Here is a 23,478-nt window from a genome sequence, read left to right on the forward strand (position 1 = left end):
TGCTGCAGTGGCTTAAGAAATTACAGACATCTCGCAATAAAAACGTAGGCCTTAAGCCTTTATAAAGCAGTTAGACTTCTACAGTGTTATCATAAAGATGCCACTGCTGAGATTGGCCATCAGACTGCCTTTGTATTTGCATTGTAGTATCAGTTTGGAATATTAATTAACAACTGTATGCAGTTTGTAAGCATGCAGAGTCTGCGTGTTACAGCAGATACAAGGGAAGAGAGACGTGTGTTACGCTTTCTTGTGAAGCTGTAGTGCAAGCAAGCGTAGTTCTGGGTGGAAGAGAACTGCACTGTGTACTAGGCAGCAGTAGAGACAGTAAAGTGCGTTTCAGCGCTGTGTCTGTAAGGCGTTGAATTTACATTTTTTAAAAAAGCATTATCCTTCATATTAGTATTCAGGACTTGACCATATATGTAACTGAAGTCATACATGGACAAAGCACTATTGTAACTTGCTGCTTCTAATTTTGGTGTGCCTTGCACCGTCTGTTTATGGAAGTGCACTCATAAAAGGACCTGCATGTTGGTCCCTCTGGTGAAATGAGTTTGTTGGGAAGGAGGGATACCACATGCAGGCAGCCATGTTCCCTTTTTGGCTTTTATCGTTCTAAAGGAGACCCATATGGGGCACAGAGGATTGAGACTGGGTGGTGGGGTTTTTTGGAAAAAAACAAAAATGAAAGTGGGAGCAAATAAAATTGTAACTAAGTCCTAATTTTGGACATTGCATGAACGTGTATTCCTTTTGAGACTTGTGTGAGAGACATGATTTAGCTACTGCCTGAATGTGTTACTTTTTCCAGTGGCTAAAGTGTTTGTCTTGCACCTTCCATTGCACGTATTTGTTACAGGGCTAGCATTTTCCCTTCCTTATTTTGCACAGGTAGAAATAATAAAATGAGGTAACTTGTAGTAAATTGGACTGGGGTTCAGATTCTGACATGTCTGATAGTGGAGTCTTTCTCTAGTGCATTGAAGGTGAATGAAGAATTTAATCTTTCAGAGCCTTTCTAGTAACTACCTTCAGATTTGACTGTAACAAGTGGCTCCACAACAGATTCATCCATGTGAAAAGTGTCATCTTCAGAGCTTGAGCCCAGTGTTGTCTCAGATTTTCTAGGAATGCTATGCAAAAAGCAAGTAGCTTACTGAAGTAAGTGCCTTCTACTGCTTTCTCCATACTGGTTTTGGCAGCCTGACAGTCTTTTATTATGTGTTAAAAATGTACTGGCCCGCGATTTTTTCAAAGTTGTGTTAGAATTTTAAGTAAGAGTGTCCTGTCCACTCGAGTGCCATGTATCATCCCCCACCCCACTGTACTCCCCACCCCCTGAAAAAGGAAGAGATCTAGGTACTTCAAACAACTGATACTTTAATGTAAGTGAAGGGTAGCAATGTCAGTTCAGTACAAGTTTGTAGTGCAAACAAAAGTTGTCCTTGGAAGAACAGTAAGTTTTGTAAACTTAGTTTCAGTTGTCATACCAACAGTTTATTTTCAATGAAAAAACCCAACAAAAAACAGTTAACATAACTAGTGTGCCTTAGAGTTTATCAAACTGCATAAAACATACAAAAATACTTCTCTGAATGCATAGACTTACTGTTACAGTCAGATCATGATTAAAGTTTTAGTCTTATCACATTAACAGTTATTTTTGTGGAAAGTAGAGCAAATAAAGCTTTTTTTTTTTAAACCAGCTGCTCCTATAGCTGAATTTTCAGTAATTAGTGGAGGCAGTCTTTACACTGATTTCCTAAACAAAGGAACTGAAAAGAAATTAATACTCTTAATTTTGAGTCATTTAACTACTACTGTTTTTCAAACAGTTATTGCACATAATCTGAACTAGTCTCCAAGCTATTATGCTGAAAAGATACACAACTGTTAAAGTAAAAACTCCTTTCCTGTCCTACAAGAAAAACAAAGTGAGAGCCACAGTTAGGAAATTTTACTTCATACTGCGTCACAGTCTTCAGCTTACGAGGAGCTGAATTGGGCCAGTTGAGGAGGGCCAGGATTGAGAACAGGGTGTTAGCAGAGTTTAAGTGGATTGTTATTTTGAATGCACTAAGCAAGAATTTTAAGCCTAGAGTAACTTGGTAAAATCCTGAACCCAGAGTCAAGCATCTCTTCTGCTGGCAGAAGGGGTTTCTATACTCTTCTGACATGCATGCTTTTACTAACCTCGCTTGGAGGAGCCACTTCAAGGATAAAGCAGCTGTGCTGCAGAAAGCTAAGACAGGGTGGCAGCCATGCTGCTCCTCCCAAAGCATGTTGATTGTACTGTTTATGGTCTGAATGTCAACATTACAATCCAGATCAACAACAACAAACACTGCAACAGCTGTGCATACACTCTGCTCTAATGCAGCTTAATAAAGCAGAGACAGAAGGAAAGTCAATACTAATTGTGGGAAGAAAAAAAAAAAACACAAAAAACCCAAGCTCATGTCCAGAAAAAACAACTCCCTCACCCCTCTACCCACCCCAGTACCCAGTTAAGGTTTTTGGTGCAAAGATCATTGTACTTTTTGGTAGAAAAGAAAACAAAAAGCCTCCTAAGATAAAACTTCGCAGACCATCATGTTAACAGGAAAAGCTTCAGGCTGTTAATACTCCAGCAATGCTGCGACTTAAATACTTTTTTTGGACTGAAAGGGGATGTTTTAATGCTGACTTTTGCCATTCATAAACCCACAGATGGATGTTTTCATTACTGACTTGCTTAAATGCAAGTTAAAGCAGTCTGTAGCTTAACCAGACTCTTGAGGGTTTTCTTCCCCCCCAAAAAAAATTCAGTTGAAAGCACCTGGAGGCACGCAGCCCTTCCTTTCAGTACTCATCTGGCTAAAACTTCTGACACCGTGTAAAAGTGGTAGTAGACTGTGCAACTTGGAAAGTTACAGGTTATTTCTTTGCTAATGGTGTATGTTTCCAGTTTAGCATGGCTAATCAAGAGTGTGGTATGCTCCTCATAGTTGTGATACCTCAAGAAAGAGTATACAGTTGTGCTTCTCCTGCTGCTCAGACAGCAGAAACTAACCACACACCCTGTAACTGGTCTGTGAGGGTGGGCCATAAAGAAGTTACCTGACTTAACAGTACTGACTTTTGGTGTGAGTAATGCATAGTCTCCTAGCATCGTTTGGAAAAACAAAGAAATAAAACCATGGACACAGATTTGTGATCCCCTCCAGAGCTCCTGAAACATATGGACTTCCTTTGAATGGGCACTTTAACTTCCTTTGCGACTTAAATGCTCCTTAATTAGGAGAAGCTTCCCTATTTTTTTTTGTGTGTGTGTGTGTGTAGAGGGATGCCATCACTTAAGTTGTTACAATATTCTCATATAGGAAAGAAACATTTAAATGTGGACAATCTTACTCCACTTATTTTCAGCCCAGTGAAAATTTTCTCCGGTCACTTTAGAGCATTAAATACTTCTATCCCCAGCAGGAAAGACACTGCATCTTGCTAAGACTTTGTGAAGGGGCAAGAGATTAAGGACTTCCAAGTTTTACATTTTTAGAGAGTAACTGTTCATTGTATGCCAAATACCCTCTGACGCTTAACTTAATCAGGAAGCTTAAAAAAAAAAAAAAAAATACACACACACACACACACTTTCCTGAATCTCTTTTCCATGACTCTCATTTGGTCTAAGAATGGGAGTACTCAACATACTTTTCCTATCAATAATTAAGTCTTTCCTGCCCTCTGTTGCCAAGTACAACCAATAAACTTCATTGAAATACATTGGAAGCTTGTGATTTTAGTAGACAAATGAGGTATCCCTTATCTGAATACAGTATCAAGTAAAAAAATAAAAGCAAAGGGGATATTAAATATAAAAGATAGATAAACTATTAGTTAAAATAGTAACCCTAACAATAACTTAAGGTTTTACACACGCTTAATTCACTGCCTTCAAAAGGCAGCAGCATATAATTACCAGGTTTTCACGCTCTAGATGTATCTAGAAGAGTCAGTAAGTCAGCTTTGATGCTTTGCTATTGTAGCATGGTCTCTCAGTCAAAGTTGATGCAGCATTTCTGAAAGGAGAGCTGTCGCTTTTCACAAGAACTAACTCCAGCTCTTGGAAGTCCTGAAGTCTGGCAACATCCTTGTCCTTTTAAAGAACAGACAGAACTATCCATTACTTCTAAATATATCTGGTCTTAACTTTGTAAATATTTATCATAATAGCTAAAGGAAGTAAAAACTAAAATTCCAGGGAGGTGACACCCAACGATAGGAATAAATAATGAAAGAACAAAAATCCTATCAGTATCCACTCTTTCTTTCAAAGCACATTCGCTTTTTTTTCTCTCCTTGAACCGTGCAATTTTTTCTCCTTGAACCGCATTATGATTTGAACTGCGTTTGTGCATGTCACTTAACTAAGAGTTGTGACCAAATGCATTTCATTTACAGACCTCCAGAATATGTATTTTTGGAACAGAAGAGCATGTTCATTTGTTAATGGCATATCTTTAAATTATTCACATGCCAATTTGTGGGGTTTTTTTCCCCTTACTATTTGTTCTTTTTAGGCAAGCAAACAATGTAGTACGTGGCAATTATGTTAAAAGCACACTAATGCACTGTTTCTGATACACTGTCAAAAGTCAAGCTGTAATAGTTTCATGCACTTCAGGAGCTGAAATACTCTGCCTATTTTGACAAGAATATTTTTAAGTAAGTAAGTTGTGATGAAGTTAAGAAAAGTCCAATATCCTTTTGAATTTGTGAGCTTAAGTCAGGTTTTGTTTTTTAACCCAAGGCCATCCATCTTTTGCCGATCTTCTTACACAAATACCTTCTCTGACATCTGCAAAGTGTAAAGTCCAATTAATCTGCAATTTCAATTCTTACCTTTCTTACTAGGGTATTAGGTAATTTTCTGATCTTCTCTACGTGTTCTGGATTAACACCCAATTCACAGCAACTCACTCTGAGCAGATCTTGATAGGTCAGTTCTTGTCTGTCCAGTTCGATTTCAATGAAGTCATTGTCTCTGAGGTTCTGGACTCTCACCTTAAGCACAAGTTCTGATTGAAAAAAAGATTAAAAGTTTTTTTTCCTGAAAAAAAAAACCCAAAAAACAACCTAACATTAAAGTATTTACCATTCTCTTTTGAATTCCGGTTTTAGAATACAGTACCTATTATCTCACTGAGAAATACTGTGCAGTTAATGGAAGCTTCAATTTGAACAGCAAGTTTACAAGTGTTAAAAATCTGATCCATCCAGTCACAAAGTCAAGTTGTTACCAAACTACCAGAGATACATTTGATCCTCTATAATACATTGCAAAATTTGAATTTTTCTGTTGCTTGGACTGATGTTTCCATCGGTTTGCAAAGCATTACCTTGTTTAAAATACAGTATAACCATTATTTTACTTAGCAGGACAGAAAAAAAGTTCTGGGTACTTTTGGCCAAAGAATTCAATATTGCTGCCTCTATTCCACGTGACTCTGGAAGTGGAATGATTTCTCTAACTTCATCTTTCACCCAGTAACAGAAACATGGAACAATATAATAGAAGGGTGGGGAAATGACACTTCATTACCTTGCATGTTATATGGGAAAGTTCCAGTAAAGAACAAGGGCTGAAACGGTGGTGCGGGACCAGTAGGTGAGCTGTCAGTTTGCAGAGGCGCAGCCTCTTTGGGCGCTACCGGAGAGACCATCCCTCTGCCGCGAGGCAAGGAGCGCTGGCAAACGGGGCCGTTCCCCACTTCAGGGTCGACACATTTTGGTGCTGCGATAGTTGCTGAGGGGGTGGGCAGCTCTTCTGTAGCGTCTAGTGCAGGAAAATCATCTTCGCTGTTGCACGATGTGGGTGTGCATATGCTTTCAACCTGAGTTGCTGATGAACGAGGACTAGTTTCACACTGGGAAGCGGACGAGATGGACGCGCTTTCATTCTGGGGTTCTGCCAAGCTGTCTGGAGTGCTTGCTTCAGTGTAAACGTAAGGGAACGGTGGGTTGGCCAAGTAGTTTGCAACAATGGGCAAATTTAAATCCTTCCCTCCTTGACATTCAGTTTCTTCCTCTATTAACGAAGTTCAGAAATGGAGGGTAGGGGATGGAGAAAAAAAACCCACCATGTTATTGGATAGATCTTTTCGCATTTTGAATATAGTTTTCCTATTGCCTCTTAAAACTACATCACATTCTGAGGTAATCAAAGGATGATACTCATTTATTATAAGCATGTAACACCTGGAAGGCAAGTAGCTATAAAATGAAAGAAAGTCTACACATTTCTACAATGTATTTTGGTTTTTAAAAGCAAAGTGGGAAAAAAAAAACCACTGAAAGGCAAGTCCTTTCTAGCAGTGTTATTCCAGCGTTTTCAAAGGAGCTGACTGACCAGTAGCTCTTCACTAAATCTCATTTTGCAATGCTTTTAATAACACTGCTGTAAATAGTTTATTATGACCCATGCCAACAAATTAAACCAAATATTTCTTTGGGTACGTGAATATTTGATGTAATTCCCAAGCCAACTCTTCTCTTGCTTGAAAGTACTGCAGTAAATGACGTCCTTGCCTGACTGAGGATTACAGGACATTAATACTAACGTCAAAGCAGTTCAGAAAGATCTGCTGAACAGCATTACATGCCCAGAATAAAAACCATTTAGGAAAATATAAGTGATATGTGTTTATTCCTCAGGAAACACGTGAAAGCTTAACAGCCAGAAAAATAAGGCAACTATGAACAGAGTTCATTCATGCACACTTGACAGTTTAGCTGTTAAAAACAACGCAAGTCATTTGCCATGAACTAAGGCCAAGAGATGAGCACCTTGCCCAAAAGAAAACAAAAATGCTCATGCAAAGAACACGCCATTCCTTCAGTTGTGACTTGTAACCTCAGTCATGATGTAGCTCCAACTTCATTTAAGACAACCATGCACTACTGATGTAAGAGCATATCATTGTAGAGAGCAATTTAAGTGCAGTTAGCAGAAGATAGAACATAATGTTTCCAAAGGTGAAGCACTTCTTAAAAATTTAATCTATGTGTTCAAGTGCAGTGTCACATACATCTAACTAGGTTTGTTGTGCATACAAAAAGGGTAAAATGACAGAATTACAGGGCAAAATTTAATCATACTGCAAGACACAGTATAACAAAATGCTCAGAAGCTGTAACTTCGGAAATGCTGCAGTTGTGTTGAGTGGATTTGTAAGATTTCTTACGGTCAGGCAACAGTCAAATTGTACAACTGTGAAAGCCTCCATTTGCAGCCTGCATGCTAGTTTCTGCTTAATGACAGGAAACAGGACTGCAGCAGCACATTTCCCAAAGTATACAGCTCTTCAATCTCTTGATGATACAGCTAAGAATAAAGGGCCTTCCCACCTGCAATCCCCAAGTCCATTTGCCTGACCGTGAATTACAGTTATAAATCGGTGCTCTCTAATGAGATACAATAGTCCTAGCCAACATTTTGCCAACCTACTGCCTCAGATAAAAGCGCTAAAAATACTTCAGTCTTTAGACCAAGAATTCTAGATGACTTTTAAGATGGGAATGGTACCTCCCAAAATCTTCCGGATGTCTGGTTTTGAAGTTAGCTGTGCAGCCAGCTCTCCTTTAGCGGTGAGGATCTGCTTATCTGCACCAGCATCCAGCAGGCAGGCCACCACCTGAGCGTGGTTCCGCTTACAGGCCCAGTGCAAACAGGTCCTGCGGGGAAGGAAGCAGAGGGGTTGGTTGTGCTGTCAGCCTCCGATCTCTCACCCCCGCGCCTCCTCGCATGCCCGCCCTAATTCGCCTGAGTTGCATGTAGAGTGACAACACCTGGGAATAAAGTTTCCTTCATTGCATCACTTTTTTACAGTTACGGAGCTGTTGTTAAGTTCTGCGGGGCGCGGCCCTCCTTTGCCTTGCTACAGCGTAGGGAGTGACTCGCCGCTCGTCCTGAAGAGCCGTGTTGGTGGACAACAACTTGAGCAGAGGTCCTCCAGCAAGTGTGCAATGAGGGAGTGGAGGGAGGGTGGCCTCCTTTTATTATGATCCTCTTTAGCAGTAAATCTCAAAGCCTCCTGAGATTAGATTTCCTTTTTTGTCAACAGTTAAACTAAGAAACAGAAGAGCTGCCTCCTCAAGGCAGCTCTCCCCGCGGGAAAAGAGGGGTGCCCAGCCTCAGGTGGGGAGCCCCGCGTCCCACACACGTCTGCCCAAACACCCCGTGCGGGGCGAGGGCAGCGTCAGCCCCCCCAGCAGGGAGCAACCCCCAGCGCCGGGCCTGCCTGCGGGCACGGCCAGCCCGGCCCACCCGGGAAGACGCACGTCCCCCCCCCCGCAGCGCCATGGGGCCCCGCCGCCCCCGGCCCGGCCCGGCCGCCCCCGGCGCCCCTCACCAGCCGTTGATCTCGTTGCGGGAGTTGATGGCCGCCCCCGCGCCCAGCAGCCGCCGCACCTCCTCCACGTCCCCCAGCGCCGCCGCCTCCCGCAGCCGCTCCTCCAGCTCCCGCGCCTCCGCGGCGCCGCTCATCGCCGATGCCGGGGCGCGGGGCCGGCAGACGCCAGGCAGGGTTCCCCCGCCTCGGCCCGGCTGCGGCCGCCGCTGCAGCCCCACCCCGCCGCGGCGGGGCCGCGGGAGCCCGTCACCAGGCGGCGAGGGGACGGCGGGCCGGGCGGCCTCCTCAGCGCCGCGCCGCCGGGCCCTCTCCGCCCCGCCGCCCGCCGCCCCGGCCCTTCGCTGCGGCGGGCGCCCGCGCGGCCGCCGCCATCTTGTGCCCGGGGCCGGGGCGGGGTGCGGGCCGCGCAGGGGGTGCCACGGCCGCTGCCCTTCCCGAGGGGAGTCCCTGAGGGCAAACCGGCCTGGAGGGGAACCGGCCCCCAGCGCTGGGGTGGCGCAGGGGCCCAGACAGGGCGACAACACCAGAACTGAAGCATTTCCTCTGACGGCCTCTTCCCACGCCGGCCCGCCGTCCTGCCCAGCGAACAGCCCGAGCCCTGCGCCGAGGCTTGAGGGGCGACGGCCCCTGGGGACGAGGGAAAAAGCTGCCATTCAAAACTGCCTGCCCCGCCAAGGCACATCAAACTGGCTCTGCCTTCTGCGGGGAGCTTGTAACCGGCTGAGCCGCTGCCTGGCTCCTGCCTTCGAGCCATGGGGCCGCCGTGGGCTGGGGCCGGGCAGGAACCGCACGGCCGGCTTCAGAAGCCATGGGCTGGGAGCGAAACTCACTCGGTGCTGCCCCGGGCACCCCCAGCCCTGGCACCCCTCATTCCCAGCCCTCGCCGCTCTGGCGCGTTGCTCACGCTCTTAAATTAAATCACTGCGGTGCGTGTTGGGGAGCTTTTTAACTCCAGGGTTTCTGTTTCGGCATCGGTGTCTGCCACCAATGAGAAATTCGCACTAAGCTGGGTTTTTCTTTCATTGCCTCTCTTTTATTGCTTACTCTTCCTATTAGTGACGTTATTTTTAACCTGCCGTTTAATTTAGGACTTGGGTTGCAGTCAATCATCCTCCTTTTTAATCAGTCGGGAGAGGCTGAGGCCCACAGGCTAGACCTTCCTCTAAAAGTGAGTGCCCACCATCACAGAATCACAGAGTCACTACGGTTGGAAAAGACCTGTAAGATCATCCAGTCCAACCATCACCCCAACCCCACCATGCCCACTAAACCATGTCCCGCAGTGCCACGTCCACACATTCCTTGAACACTTCCAGTGATGGTGACTCGCTGCAAACCAGACTCGTGAACACAGGAGGGCCACGCACAAACAGCAGCGACATTTTTAACAAGCATGGCAAAGGTTACACGGTGACTCTGGCGTTTTTGTAACACCAGATCACATGCCATTGATCTCATGCAAGAGACTGCAACGGGCTGAGCAAAAATTTTGCCCAGCTCTTATCGCAAGACACAATCAACTGTAGGAGCAACAATTCAATTTAGAGAATGGTTTGCAAACAAGATTTACCCTCTTCTAATCATGATTAGCGACAACTGCAAATTCAGAACCTCAGAGATCTCAAAGTCCAACCTTCAGCTACTGTCACCAAGATCTTTTTATTTTAACTCGCTTCCTTTTTGAGTAAAAGCTGTCTTAAATAACTTCTAACCTGTGACCCCATTTGTCTATTTTCAGCATCCGTGGCATAAAGCTGTAAAACACAAAGACAAGGCACATAAATGTGGAGACGGGGCGACACGGTCTAGGAAGCAGAACGCGCTCTTGCACACTGTGAAAGCTTTAAATCCCAACTTGTTAAATCTGGAAAAATCCAATAGGATAAAGTGGCAAAATAGCCTTTTCCAAAGTCGTACGCGACCTCTCTCAGACCGATGGGGAAAAGCTATTCAGGAGATGAGTGCAGGAGTAGGGCTAAACCAGAAACGCAGCCCATAGTCCATCAGTAAAACTGCACTGTGCCACTAGATGTCACGGTGGAACAGCAAGAGGAGCCCGAAGCGTAGCTCTGCACTTCTTGCTGTAATTGTAAAATGCCTTTAAATTTGTCTCGGCACATCCATAATGTCTCCATACAGCTTTGATCCTGCGGATTTCAAAGCTCCGCACAAGGCAAAGGGACATTATGCAATGTTTCAACAACAAGCGCAGGGAAGCCCCGGCACAGTGAGCTGATTTCTTTAGGGTTATGGGGCTTTTTTTCTTTTTTTCCCCCCGCCTCTACTTGAGCTCCTCTCCCAAGGCCACGCCAGGGCTTTTAAGGACTCGAAGCCGGCGGGTGATGCACTGAGATGGTCTCTCTCACGCTCTCTCAGGATGAGTATCCTACTCTTTCGTACTGGTGCCAAGCCCTGTTAAATGCAGCTCGGGTTCACCATTGCTTAGTTACACAATGTACTTCTCCCTGGAGTCATAAGATTTCCTCCCGCAAGAAAGACTGTGTAGAAGAGGATTAGCAGCGAGTTCACTTGACTCCAAACTCCCCGCTGCCGCCATGAGCCTTCCTGCTTGTGCCTCGCGTGTGGAGCCTCAGACCCCCTCGCAGGCATTGCCCCCTCTCTCTTTTTATCGGCACTGGTGTTGCACACACCAAAACCGAGCAAAGCCAAGAACATGTTCTTTCCCTGCTCCTTCCCTCCCCTTCCCCATATGGCAGCTGGGTTTGTGCCTGCGCTTGGCAAGCCCCTGCAGCGCCTGTACCTGTGCAGGGCACACGTGCATACACCTCCCCACCGAGAGCAGCCTGGGCTGCGCGGGTCTGGCTGCACGGAGGCAGGTGCCAGCAGAAGACTGGCCGTCGCCTTTGGAAGCTGCTGGGAAGCACGCTGCTGCGTGCTCATGGCTCTGCTGCGCAAAAGCGAGCAGTCCCTTCGCCTCCCAAATGTGCCTCCTAAATGTCCTTGGCCTTCAGCAGGAACGTGTTGAGCTCTGAGCCACAACGAGAGAGTGTTTGTTTGTGTGGAGCCCCCATCAGTGATATTTTGTTTTCTTTGTGATTTACAGGTGCTCAGTGCTCCCTATGCGTTCACCACTCCGGGGGGAACCGTATCCACCAGCCTCCGGCACAGCCCTGACAGCCTGTGGGTATCGGTGGGACCGCCGAGGCACGCCTGGCAGCGCAGAGCCAGCGCTTAGCTGTTACATGCTTGGACAGCATGCTGCTGTGCTGCTGCTTGGAGTAACCACAAGGGAGAGTTGGGCCATTCTTTGTCCTCAGAGCAAGTTTTCCAGATTTTATTGGTTTAGTTCTAATATCTGTCTTTTTGCAAGCTTCCGACTGTGACTGAACCTCTGGATTGGTTCTTTTCTCCTTTTTTGGAGAAACCATGGTCTGTCTGTTTGGTCTTTGCTTCTGTGTTTTTTTTTTGAAGGCTTATGAAGTCTTTCACTCCCTTTGCATTTCAGGTTTCATCCCCCAACTCCTTTAACCAAGTTCTCAGTCATTTAGAATTATTATTAAACATCTTTTTAAAGGCTTAATTCCCAGTTACACAGTGCTACAGCTGTACAATCATATTTGAAACACCCAGTCCCCAACCAACCCACCAAAATAATGTTTCTGGAAATTTCAACCAAGCCTGCACTTGTGTGAGGGTATTAGAAATAAGATTTAGGGATAGTCAGAAACCTTAAACATCATACTTAATGTGCATACACAGAGAGAGAGAGATTTAAAGCTGTTAGGCATTAAGGCTCAGGAAAGTAGCAGGACTGGTGGAGAATAAAGATGGAATGAATTAAAAGTCAAGCCCAATATTGACCAAGGTTTAAACTAATGGACGCTGCTTACTTTGGGCCTTTCACTGAGTGTCTGAATGTGGAGGAGGTGGTCTCAGAGAAGTCACAAGGGAGAAGCAGTTTCTATTACACCAGTTTTTGTGCTGGCCCCATGGAAGTCCCTGTGTGAGAGTTCGTAGGTGAATTAGGTTGAATTTGAAGCTCCACATTACCAAGTCTGAGCCTGCGTCACCCAACGCTCCCTTTGTGCCCATGGGAAGAAACATGCAGCACAGAGGCTGATTCATCTCATCCTGGGGCAGGTGTCTAAGAATAGCGCAGACAAATCATCCTCTGGAGATGCCTATTGTGTTCTACCTACTGTCAAAGGAGCCAAAGGTAACGAGCTTTGAACCCAATAATTTCCAGCTGTCTAGTGTCAGGCAAGATGAACACCTGAGGCAAGGTGGCTGGGGCCCTTCCTTTAGCTTCTCTATTCTTGATGAGATATATAAAACCTTACAGTGAATTGCAAAGTTGCAGAGAACTCACCAATCACCTTTCTTTTGACCTTAAATCATGGCTCTTTTCACCAAATCTCCGGGCAGGAATTGCAACACTGATAGTGGAACCGAGGGCTGGGATTTAGGACAGGTCTTAGCCACCTGGAGCATCCCTGAATTGCAGTGCAACCAGCTGTCCCATGGTTTTTCAGCCCTGCGAGCATCCCCCAGGGGCTTGAGGGGAAGCTGGGTGCTGAAGAAAGAGATTTTTCAGGAGGTGTGAGCACGCACATGCACACAGATGCACACCCCTGCAGCACGGAGTGAAATTCGATGGGGGGGCTGGAAAATAGCACTGATATTTGGGGGAATGGTTATCTGCAGGGGAGGGATCTGCTCAGGCAGCCAAATCCGTTTAGAAATCAGGCATGGTGTGCAGCTGATTTTTTGTCATTTGTTAATTTAACATTGTTCCTATTTGTAGGACAAATAAATAATTTCTGAACAAACAAGCCAGAGAACTGGAACCTGAGGGGGGTGGTACATCAGCTCAGGGACTCGTGGTTAAGAAGTCCAATAGACTTTGATAACAACTGGAAATTGTTCAGTGGATTAGTGTCTAAAGCCAGTTTGGCTTCAAGTAATGACAAGCCTGAGCTGCAGTGCCGTGAATCCAAACTTCTCCCACTGAGGGTTGTTGTTGCTTGTGTTGCGGTTGTGGGAAGGGTTCCCAGGCATGAGCCCAGTCCCCCTCAGCTGAGAGATGTCCTAACCCAGAAAACTGAGCAGACAAGGGGCCGCCTTTGCATTTTCTCCAGATATCTGGCTGCATTCCTCTCTGCCCAGGTCTGTAGTCCCTCACTTTGCTCTCCCAAGCCATGAAACAGGCTCATCCTGGGGACATGGGGCAAATGTGTGTAGTTGCCCGACCCCTGCATAGGGCCATCTAGGTGTCTGGAGCCAAAAGGCTTCTGCGGATCTTGTCCCAGTTCATGTTCTGCGGGAGCTGACTCCTGTGGGAAGTGCACATGCTGTTAACAGCCTGATGGAGATGGTTCACCTGCATTCCTAAGAAAAAAATTGTTTTGCTAAGACAAGGTCTGCATTTGTTTCTGCAAGGCTTTTCCCTTAGAAGAAGCTGGCCCCATGCAGAAGACTGGATCAAGGTGTCTGGATGCTCCTTAGGTTGTGTTTTGGCCATCGAGGAGAAAGCCACAAATGCGAATCATAACCGATTACACTTAGGGGCTATGCCCTGTGCACTCTTCATGGTCCTGAGACATGGCCAGTCAATTGGAAACTCTCTGTTGACTTGGATGGGCTTTCAACCAGACGCTATACAATTCAACAGAGTAATTAGCAAAGCTGTAACTAAAGAGGTCTCCATGGAGATTGACAGCATCACCTCCCAGCTGGTACATTCTCTGCCTCCTATTCTAAATTTGTTCTCGCTGTCTTCCTGGCTCTGATCCATAAGGTTAGCTAAATCTTCCAACATTGGTGATACATCAAAGCAGTGGAGAGAAGGACAAAGGCAGTTGGGAGGGGGCAGAGAAAGAAATAACCCAGTGCCTTAAGGAAAGCAACAGAAACTGTTCAGACATACATAGCCAGAGTTTTGAGAACAGGATTAGGCAGAACAGCACCTCTGCCTGCCTGTCACTTGCAAATTCTTGCTAATACTTTAGGAGCTTATTGGAGGTCAGCACCAAACACCCAAACAGACTAATCTGTATTATAGACACATAATCAAAGTCACAAGGTTTTACATAATATATATTGGTGACACAAGAAGTGTTTGTTCAAATAATTTTGTCATCAAGATTAGTGGCCATGAAAGCCTCTACTGTGCACTAACCTGGTTTTCTATGGCCATTGGCACGCCAGATTCCTCAAAGAAATTGCGAAGGAGCTGAGAAAGTACAAACCAAGTATATGTTCTGAAACAGTAACAGCATTACGTTTCTAGCCATGGCAAAGTTAAAAAAAAAAGTGTATGTGTGTGTGAGAGAGAGCTAGAAAGGGTTGTGCTTATGCTGCAGCTTAAGACATGCAAACATGGCTGTAGATAACAATTTTTGCATTTGTAATTTTTTTCAGACAGTTTTGGCGTTGCGGCAAATCACACCTCACACTCACACATCACTTCTGTGGTGATGGCAAGAAGTTGGGATTTAAAAGACAAAGTGGTGTCACTTGACCCACTTGTGAGCTTTGTGTTCCCCTTCAGAGAGGTGGCAGCTGTGGCACAGAGGGACTAAGTGGTCTAGGCTCACAGAATAAGTCAATGGCAGAGGTAGGAATGGGTCCCGTGTAGATAACAATTCCCTATCAACAAATCTAACTGATTTTAAAAGGAAATTAGTTTATGGAAATGTTTGGAAATGTATGGAAAGGTCTGATTTTCCACCCTGCATAGAGCTTTGTAACTACGGTGTTACAGAAACACAAAAGAAAAATGTGTAAAATTACAAAAGAAGAAACACAAAAGAAAAATTAATTCAAGACCATTTTCTCTGTGATGGGAAGAGACAAAGTCACAGCTCAAGCCACAGGTTGCAGAGATGATGTAAAGATTTTCCGGGCGCATAGGCCAGCTTGTTCTCATGGCTGATGCACAGCAAAGCCAAAGTTTTTGTGCGGGTACCCCAAATCTTCCCATCTCACTGCAGGAGTTCACCCCACTGAACTGAAGTACCTAATTAGGAATCCCGTTGTCCTAAACTTCCCCACAGTCAACAAGGAGAGAGCAAGAGCGATGCCAGCCAGACATCTGCAGAAGAGAAATCAGAACTTGGGAGGGCTGAATTGTCCTCTAGATTTGCCGCGATTCACATGCTGCTACCATGTGAACCCAGAGCTAAAATCACTCCAGTGGCTTTTACAGGACTCCTGAAAGCTCCTTTGTGGAAGCAGAGCTGACTGAACAGGCCTTCAGGTCAAGAAAAATCAAGTGCTGGCTGGGATTTCCAAGAGTGTTTGGCTGCAACCTCACCCCACTCCCCTTTGAAGTCAGCAGAATATTTACCATCGACTTCAATCGAAGAAAAATCAGGCCATTACAGATCATGTTTGAAACGCTCACCTCTAACGATGCTCTGATTCCTTTGTACCTCCCTGCTCAAAGGCAGCCTGCTGTGTCTATCATTAAAACACAATCCTAGCAATTGGTTAGATAACGCAGTGAGCCCAACGTGCAGGCCCTAGAGGCACAGGAAAATTATAACGATTAAACCATGTGAATCTCTTAAACATTACCTACAATCGCTCTGCTGGCCACCATCACATCAGGCAATCAAGGACCAGTTATCTTCAAAACTGCCATTGAAAAGAAAGCGCTGCATCTCAGTGAACCCTGCTACAACGTAGGCTGCAGGTGGACTCTTCACGCTGCAAACAATAAAAGATCAAAATAAAAATGTACGTTGAATTAGCTGAAATCAGAATGAGCAACAATGAAAAAAAGCCATTAAATGCAGAGAAACATCCCGTTGCCAGGGCAGGCAGGAATGGCTTGCTACTCGAAAGATCAATGGAAGTAGATCATTACTGCTTTGCAGACATTGCTTGCATCTCTAGCCTGTGTTCAGATCTGCTGCCGAATGAGTGCCAGGAGAGGAGCACCCTGTTTATACCAGATCTACATTTTTCAGTCTTCTTTGGGCATTTCGAGTAACAGTGTCCGTGGCCCAGAAGAGATTTACTAACTCTTTCTGATGGCCATCATCTGGGTTCAGGCGATGCAGATCATACGATGTCTTGCATCTGGTGGTAAAAGAGTACACAGAGCAAACTGAAACAAAATAGTTTACCTCTGGAAAGACTGTTAATATGCCCAGCTGACCAGGTAGGGGACGGCTCCTGGCAGGGGTCACGCTCTGAGCGCGGTCAGAGGGTGCACTGTGTGACAGCCAGGGCCGCTAACAAGCAGCAAAGCCAAACGAAGGCAATAACTCTTCAGTTAAAAAGAATTTTGTCCTAATTTAGATTTAAATTCCAAGAAGTTGGAATTGACGCTAAAAGGATTTCATGATATTTGCAGGAATGGAAATAGTTCCATTTTGTGAAAATTAATTATTGTTTATAGCTAAGTTTTGGATACCAAACCCTCGGAGGAGCTCTGGGACTTCCAGGTTGTCTGGAGGAGCCAACGCTCGTTGCCTGATGAAAAGCCCAGTTGCTGGGAGCTGCTCTGCAGCTTCTGGAGAGACTCCCAGCCACAACGAGGGCTTCCAAACAACTTCAACAGATTCAGTCGTTTGGTAACGTCTCGCAACGAAGCACGAAAGCAGGCAAATCTGCAGCAGTTTTATCTCACCTTACAAACTCTCAGCTCAGACCTCATCCACTGAAAGGTTCATAAACTTTCTAAAAGGATCAGCTCAGAGTGATGGTGAGATGGTACCTTCACGCTGAAGTCACAGGGAACTAAGGCTTACAGTACAAACCGGGGGAACTCTGGGTTTTCAAGGAAGAAAGATGACAGCTGGGAGGGGTTTAAATTAAATTAGCACAGCAGGTTAAAACCTTACTGGTTATTTAAGTTGACTCACATCACAAACAAAAGCAACGTGACATTTCTATATTGAATTAGCTTTTTGAAAAGCAAGTGGTGCCTGTGGGGTTGGAAGCAGAGTCTCGGGACTCCAGCCTTTCATGGCCGTTGCTGTGTGATACTCAGCAAGTGATTTCATCCCAGCTTTAAATTCCTAAAAGTAAATAAGGGAGGTTAAATTAGGGTCATTTGCAGACTGAAGTGGATCTGTGCAATGGGTTTAAGAATACTCATTAGCCTCCTACAGCTGTAAATGTGGAACTAAATTAACTCACGTTCCTGGAGAAACATCACTGGCTTTGGCGAAAGATGTGCCGAGCACTCAGCCTGAGCTTGCACCAGGCCTGCGCCTCACTTTTGTTCTGAGCTTTCATTCAAATCGAGCTGGAACCAAGCAGAAGAAATGAAGATCAACAACAACAAATGCACTGGTTCAACAGTGAGGTTTTCATGCTATGGCTTATACAGCCACAGCAGTGCTGCAAGACATGGGAACATCTCCACTTGCACACCACAGATTTGGTGCCAGAGTTTCCTAAAGTGCTGGTATTCAAACTAGCCACCAAACTAACCAGTAGTTACTAAAAGCTCCAACAAAGCGAGGGCCGCAAGGCTCTCTGCTGCAGCCGTGTGTTTGTGTGGTACGGCTTTCCCCATGTTCAGCAGGTGACAGTGCCCTTGTCCAGCCTCTACACCATGCAAGCCGGTAACTGAGAGGGCCTGCCGTGAAAAGTGCTGGCTGGCTCTGCAAAGACGCCACTGTGGCTGTGACTTCTGTTTCTTGGCTTTCCAGGTTGCATTACAGATCTCAGATTTCCCTAACTCAAAGCTTAACTGATGGAGCAGGTCTCGTTCCACATTGAGGGTGACAAAGAACAGGGCTGGAAGGGACTTTGGGAAGTGACTTGGATCCTCCTGCTCTAAGGCAGGATGAACTCATTCCCAACATTTGACCTTTGCAATCTTGACAGTCCAAAGGTACCAACTCCAAATTATCTATGGGATATCTAAGGCTTTGCCTCTGAAAGACAGAGAGAAAGAGATGGGCCGGTGAAAGACAAGCCTCTGAGCCCAGCTTTTCCCCATATCTCACTGATAACTGGTTGATTATCTTCCTTTGTACCCTCTTTGCCTCTTGCTGTGCTGTTTCAGACAGAATAAACCTAGCAATAATGAACCATCATCAAACTGGCAATTGCTTCCTGCCCAGCTTACGTTAGCAGCGAAAGAGAAAGCAAATGATGATTAGTCTTATGTCTGCACTCAAAGATAAAACCCCCGAGCAGAAGCCATCTGCTGAGGCATAAAATAATAATTCTGGCGCTAGCCTTGTCTGAGCGCAATGCCATCAGCTCTCACTGAAACATAACGTAACGCAGGCCTAGTGCTGAGTTCTAGCAGGTGGCCCATAACCCTGTAATAAACTCCCTGACATTATTGATTTTTTCCCCCAAACTGAGCCCTTTTGTCTAACTACATTAACTTCTGCTTACTGAGCATCTGCGCGTGAGGCAGAATGCACATAAACAGCGGCTCATTTCGGTGAGCAATCGCTGCTCTAACTGTGCCCCCGGTTCCCTGAGCCTGTCCGTACACGCTGTTATCTGCTCAGATGGGTTATTTCAGAAGTCCAAACCAGCACTTGTTAGTTATAGGCACTTACAGGGAACCCTGACAAAAATCTTAACTAGGGGGAACTGAAATAGGTTTCCACTGCTAATTATCCATATGAACAGCCCCGAAAATAGGACCCAGGCACACCATTACGACTGCATACCTTCAGCCCAAATCTGCCCCTGCTCGTATGCACGTGCTTCCAACGCATGCGGCCAGCGCAGCCTCTGCCTTTGCTTTGATCTTCGGAGGTGCATCACATGGTGCCGAAAATCCTCCTCGCTCGGCCAACCTCATGGCCAGCGTGAGACACGCACTCTTCGAAGGGATGTGGAAAGGCATCCAGGCTGGGCTTCCTGCCCATCCCCTGAGCAGGTCCTGCCGTGGGAGCGGGACATCGCTCGAAGGGGAAGATTTGGCCCTTTGCAGTCCAAAGCAAGCTAAAGCTGAGGCCCCGAGGCATCATCTGGATTTCTGTCTGGGCTTGGAAGCAACATTACTGCTTGAGGCAAGCGGTTGTCAGCTGTGCTCCAAACGGGATCTGGCAGTGACATTCCCTCTCCAATGTCTGGCTATCAGCTTTAAGTGCAATAAGCTTTACATACAGACGGGAACATTGTAAGTAAGACAGGTTTTTTTAAAAAGTGCTTTTCTGTTCAGGCATTACATTTTCATCTGTGCATGGACAAGGAGCCACCTAAGGAGTGTGAATGATGACGGTGGGGCTGAAGCAGAGCGTGTCCTTGGGGCTGCCTGGCTGATCAGGGGCCCTGCAAGCAGGACAGGTTTTAGTGCCCGGTTTGGAGGAAGGGGCCGGTCGCTGGCCCGGGCGGTGCAGGGAGTTAGTACCACTGCTGCTGTGCCCGGCTGCCCTGCGTGGAGGTGGAGGGAGGCCTCAAGGAGCAGAGTCTTTGCTTTAAGCTAAGCTTAAAGGCAGAAGAGGTCCAGCGGAGGCACGCAGGTCCAACCTGCAGCCCCGGGGCTTGCCTTTCCCGGCGGTGGGTGCCGCGGGCACCCACTGCACCCCCAGCACAGACGAGCGCCCGCTCCAGCCGTGAGCCCTCGCGTTTGGGCTCTCGATGCCGCAGCCAGCAAGCTACCACCCGGCAGCGATGAATCACGGCCGTGCCTGGAGAGGGGGTGGTTTGTGTTTGTGTTGGCAAAACTGGCTGCGAGTGGCGGCAGGCCCAGACAGCACGAGAGGCCGAATCTGGAAGGGCCCCATTGCCGAGGCAGAGATCAATGGGAGATGGGAGGTTTAACATCGCAGGGTGACGGTTCCTGCCAAGAGCCCTTCCACAGTAAAACCAGCAAATCAATCCGCCATCCGCTGAGTAACTCCAGATGAGGATTGTTCATTTTGCCTGATAAATACGACCAACAGTTTGCTGTTCCTTTAACAGTGGTTTAAGGAAAAACCAACACAATTATACTTTCCCGTGCATCAGAGAATCCCATTTCCCTCCTAGATTAGAAGGGGCCACACCAAACACTGGGTCAAGACTTGGTGCAGCAGAGAAGGGCAGGGATATCCCATAGGAGCTTGGGAAGAGTAAGAAAAAGGGCAAAGAAATTATAATTTACAAGAAACAGCAACAGTTAAGCCAATTCTAGATCAACAGCTCTAACCAGGACTTCCTAGGAGGGCTTTTCAGGATGGTGGTGTAGTGTCAGATGGACATCTGTGGAGTACAGGTTGGTCAGAGACCGCGTATCCCCACTGCTGGAAGCAGATCTGGGATGTTGCTTTGTGCCATCAGGACTCAGGTTTGTCCGTCTGAGATCCAGAGAAAGCTTATCCCAGCTCCCCATCCAACGGACTCAGATCAATACCTTGATCAGAAAGGGGATTTTGGGGTGGTAGCAGGGTTTATTCCAAGGCTTGAACTCATTTGGGAAGATCTTTATCACATCATTATCTGACATGGATGATAAGCTGTAAATTCGCCGTTCATAATAGATTTGTTCATAGAAATGGAGAATAAGGATTATTTCATTTCTTATATTAAAGAAAAAATGCACGATGCTTTATAAACAAGAAAGAACAGAAAAACTATGCCCAGGGACCTTGACAAAGACCCTGATTCACAGCTGGCGTTAGCTGGTGTTGTTCTGGAGTACCTGGTCAGATCCTTTGAGGTCAGTGTAGTTAAACTAATTTAAACCAGGTGAGAAACCAGCCCTTAATGAAAGCCAGGCGATATTGAGTGCATTAGTCAGGCAGAGCTTGGCTATCCCTGCTGGGACCACTGGGGTCCCCGCTGTCCCCAAGCCAACCCGGGGCAGCCAGCATAGTGGTGTCCCCTCCTGGGTGTGCTCTTCAGGGTGGGTAACAGCGTATCTGGGATGTCCTGGCAGGGACGGGGCAGCTGTTGAGGGTTATTCAGAGTCCTCACTGCCTCCCCTGACCTCAGGAGCTGCCTGCCCGCATTCACGGGGAGATTTATGGTGCTGTTTTCCTCTCTCTCCCGACTGTGTTCAAGTGGCCAAGGGACTGATCCTTCACGGGGCTGAGCACTCCCTGTTCCTGGAGCAATGGGAGTCAGAGAGGCACAGTGTCTGTCCAGTTGCCATTGGATTAGGCCAGGATTTGATTCCCTACGAGGCTTCCTATGCAAAAGTTTTGCTGAAAGCCTGATTTCTCAGTTAACACGTTTCCTGTGCCTCATTTATAATGTTGGTACAGTGACCTGACAAAACCATCATTGTCACTAATGACAGTTGCTTTGCCCTTTTTCCCAAGCTCCTATGGGATGCCCCTGACCCTCTCCGCTGTGCCAAGTGCTGACCCGATGTTTGAGGTGACAATACATCAAATCCAGCCACTTCCAATGGCCTTTCCTTGAACAACCCCACTGACCTGCAACAGGGACACAATTAAATCAGCCGAGTTGCATGTCCCATGCCACTGCTCCTTCAGCTGGGCTATTAACCTGTCACCCTCTGAGCTCCACCGTCTTGGCCATCACGCACTGAACGTGGTATCTGGGTGCTGCAAGCAGAAGGCCGCGGTGGAACTTACCTGTCCGTGGAGAACATCCCTCTGGATGGAGGAGGACATAGCAAAGCAGAAGACTGCTGCGTCTGTCTGCTGCAAATCAGCGTCTGATTCTTCAGAGCCCCACTCTGGTCCTCTGCAGCTGAAATGTGCCTCTGGGCAAGGGATCCTTGATCTGGGAGGGGGAAAAAACCAAGACAGAGTTATTCCTTCCTCATTGAAAGGGAGTCCTGCTTGGGTCGGGCCCACACTGGTGGGTCTGTCTCTCAGCAGGGCCAAAGTGTGCAAGGAGGTGGCTTTGTGGTACCAGGAGAGGGGACAAGAAGCTGCAGAGCACCATGGACCCACCAGCTCCCAGCCTCCGGCCCAGTGGGGTAATGGGGTAAAAGAGCCCAAAAGGACCCTGAGGACGGGATGGATTTATCCATGGCTTCATGGTGGTAACGCCACGGACCGAGGGCAAATTCCCTGCACGTACAGCAGCTGTTGGGGTGAGACCCCCACACTCATCACAGCGGCTCCTCCAGTGCCTGGGACACCCGCGCTCTTTGAGCCCCACATACAGCTGCTTTCAAAGCTTATCTGTAGTCAGTTTTACAATATAAAGTGTCTTTGTTTAGTCAACAGAACCACTAATACATGTGATTTTGTTGTTAATAGAGCTGTAAGAATTTTAAGTACCTCTTGGGAATGTGTCATTTTTGGTTGGCTTTTTTAGGCATCACAGGGTGCTGCGTTTGTCTTTGTAAACAAGTATTGAATAAAACATTTTGCGCACAGCCGCACTTTGTACAAGTGTCATGCAGGTTTCTAAAGTTTCAGAGAGAATAAATCAACTGCAAACTGCTGCCTGGTGGTTGACTTCGCTCCTTATAAATAGCTAATTTGGACAACTTCTCTCCGCACGTCATATGAAATTCAAATACTATGCATATCGTTAATGCGGTCACACAAATCAAAACTGCTAGAGCCTCTTTCATAAGCCTGGGTTGCCACAGAAATGCCACAGCCGAGGGCAGATTGGCTCCAGGTTGCTCTCCCTTCCTTTCGGAGGCGATCCTCGGGAAACACCAGCGGGTCACTGCACTCTGCTGCCTTGCCCCAGGGGAGGAGCAGGAGCCCCATGGCCTGGGGCATTGCCTGCATGGTGGCCCAGTTCACTGCTGGTTGTACTGGTAGGCAGCCATCATCACTCAGGAGAGAATTAGGCCCAAACTCAGCCATGAAAAACAACCCTGGTTTAATAAACGCAACGGAAAAACTGTACTAAAGTAAGGGTTGACTGCACCCGGGTCTGTCGGCTTTGCAGCGCTCAGCGCTGGGCACAGGGCAGATGCACAACCTCCCCTCCTCCCAAAGCACAGCGCTGCTGGTCCGGCCCTGCTGAACCCCACGTGGGATGCAAACTTACCTGGTCCTCCCAGGAGGCTCTTAGCACCGTGCAGGATCCATCCAAGCTAGCCCAGAACTCAGCCCAAAGGCTCTAATCCTGGAAGGTGCTGAGCAACTCTGACTTCTGCCACTTGTCTCTGGATTTTGGCACGTGTTCAGCACGAGCAGGATCAGCCCCTTGCTGTAATAATCAGGGAACGAGGAACTCAGCTTGACTGCATTTCCCCCCCGCCCCCCAATGC

At 46.8% G+C, this 23,478-nt stretch overlaps 1 protein-coding gene across 2 annotated transcripts; it reads right to left on the reverse strand.

The window, feature by feature from the left end:
- Positions 1–1,363: 1,363 nt before the first annotated feature.
- Positions 1,364–8,530, reverse strand: LOC104252743 (ankyrin repeat domain-containing protein 40). 2 transcript variants are annotated; one of them, XM_059828125.1, is made up of 6 exons: positions 8,397–8,530; positions 7,571–7,719; positions 6,395–6,400; positions 5,588–6,073; positions 4,888–5,063; positions 1,364–4,141 (listed from the first exon to the last, which is right to left on the reverse strand). In XM_059828125.1, exons 1-6 carry the CDS (start codon positions 8,528–8,530, stop codon positions 3,998–4,000), a joined length of 1,095 nt encoding a protein of 364 aa, XP_059684108.1. In that variant the 3' UTR covers positions 1,364–3,997. The 2 variants fall into 2 exon arrangements, with proteins under 2 accessions (XP_059684108.1, XP_059684107.1); XM_059828124.1 differs by lacking the exon at positions 6,395–6,400.
- Between the last annotated feature and the right edge of the window lie 14,948 nt (positions 8,531–23,478).

This window comes from Gavia stellata, chromosome 22 (genome assembly GCF_030936135.1).
Source record: "Gavia stellata isolate bGavSte3 chromosome 22, bGavSte3.hap2, whole genome shotgun sequence".
In the NCBI taxonomy this organism is placed as follows: Eukaryota; Metazoa; Chordata; class Aves; order Gaviiformes; family Gaviidae; genus Gavia; species Gavia stellata.

Coding starts and splice junctions, on each gene's coding strand:
- LOC104252743 (XM_059828125.1), bottom strand. CDS start 8,530: ATGAGCGGCGCCGCGGAGGCGCGGGAGCTGGAGGAGCGGCTGCGGGAG. Junction 7,720..8,396: donor CGCAACGAGATCAACGGCTG/GTGAGGGGCGCC, acceptor CCTTCCCCGCAG/GACCTGTTTGCACTGGGCCT. Junction 4,142..4,887: donor CTAATACCCTAGTAAGAAAG/GTAAGAATTGAA, acceptor GTTCTTTAAAAG/GACAAGGATGTTGCCAGACT.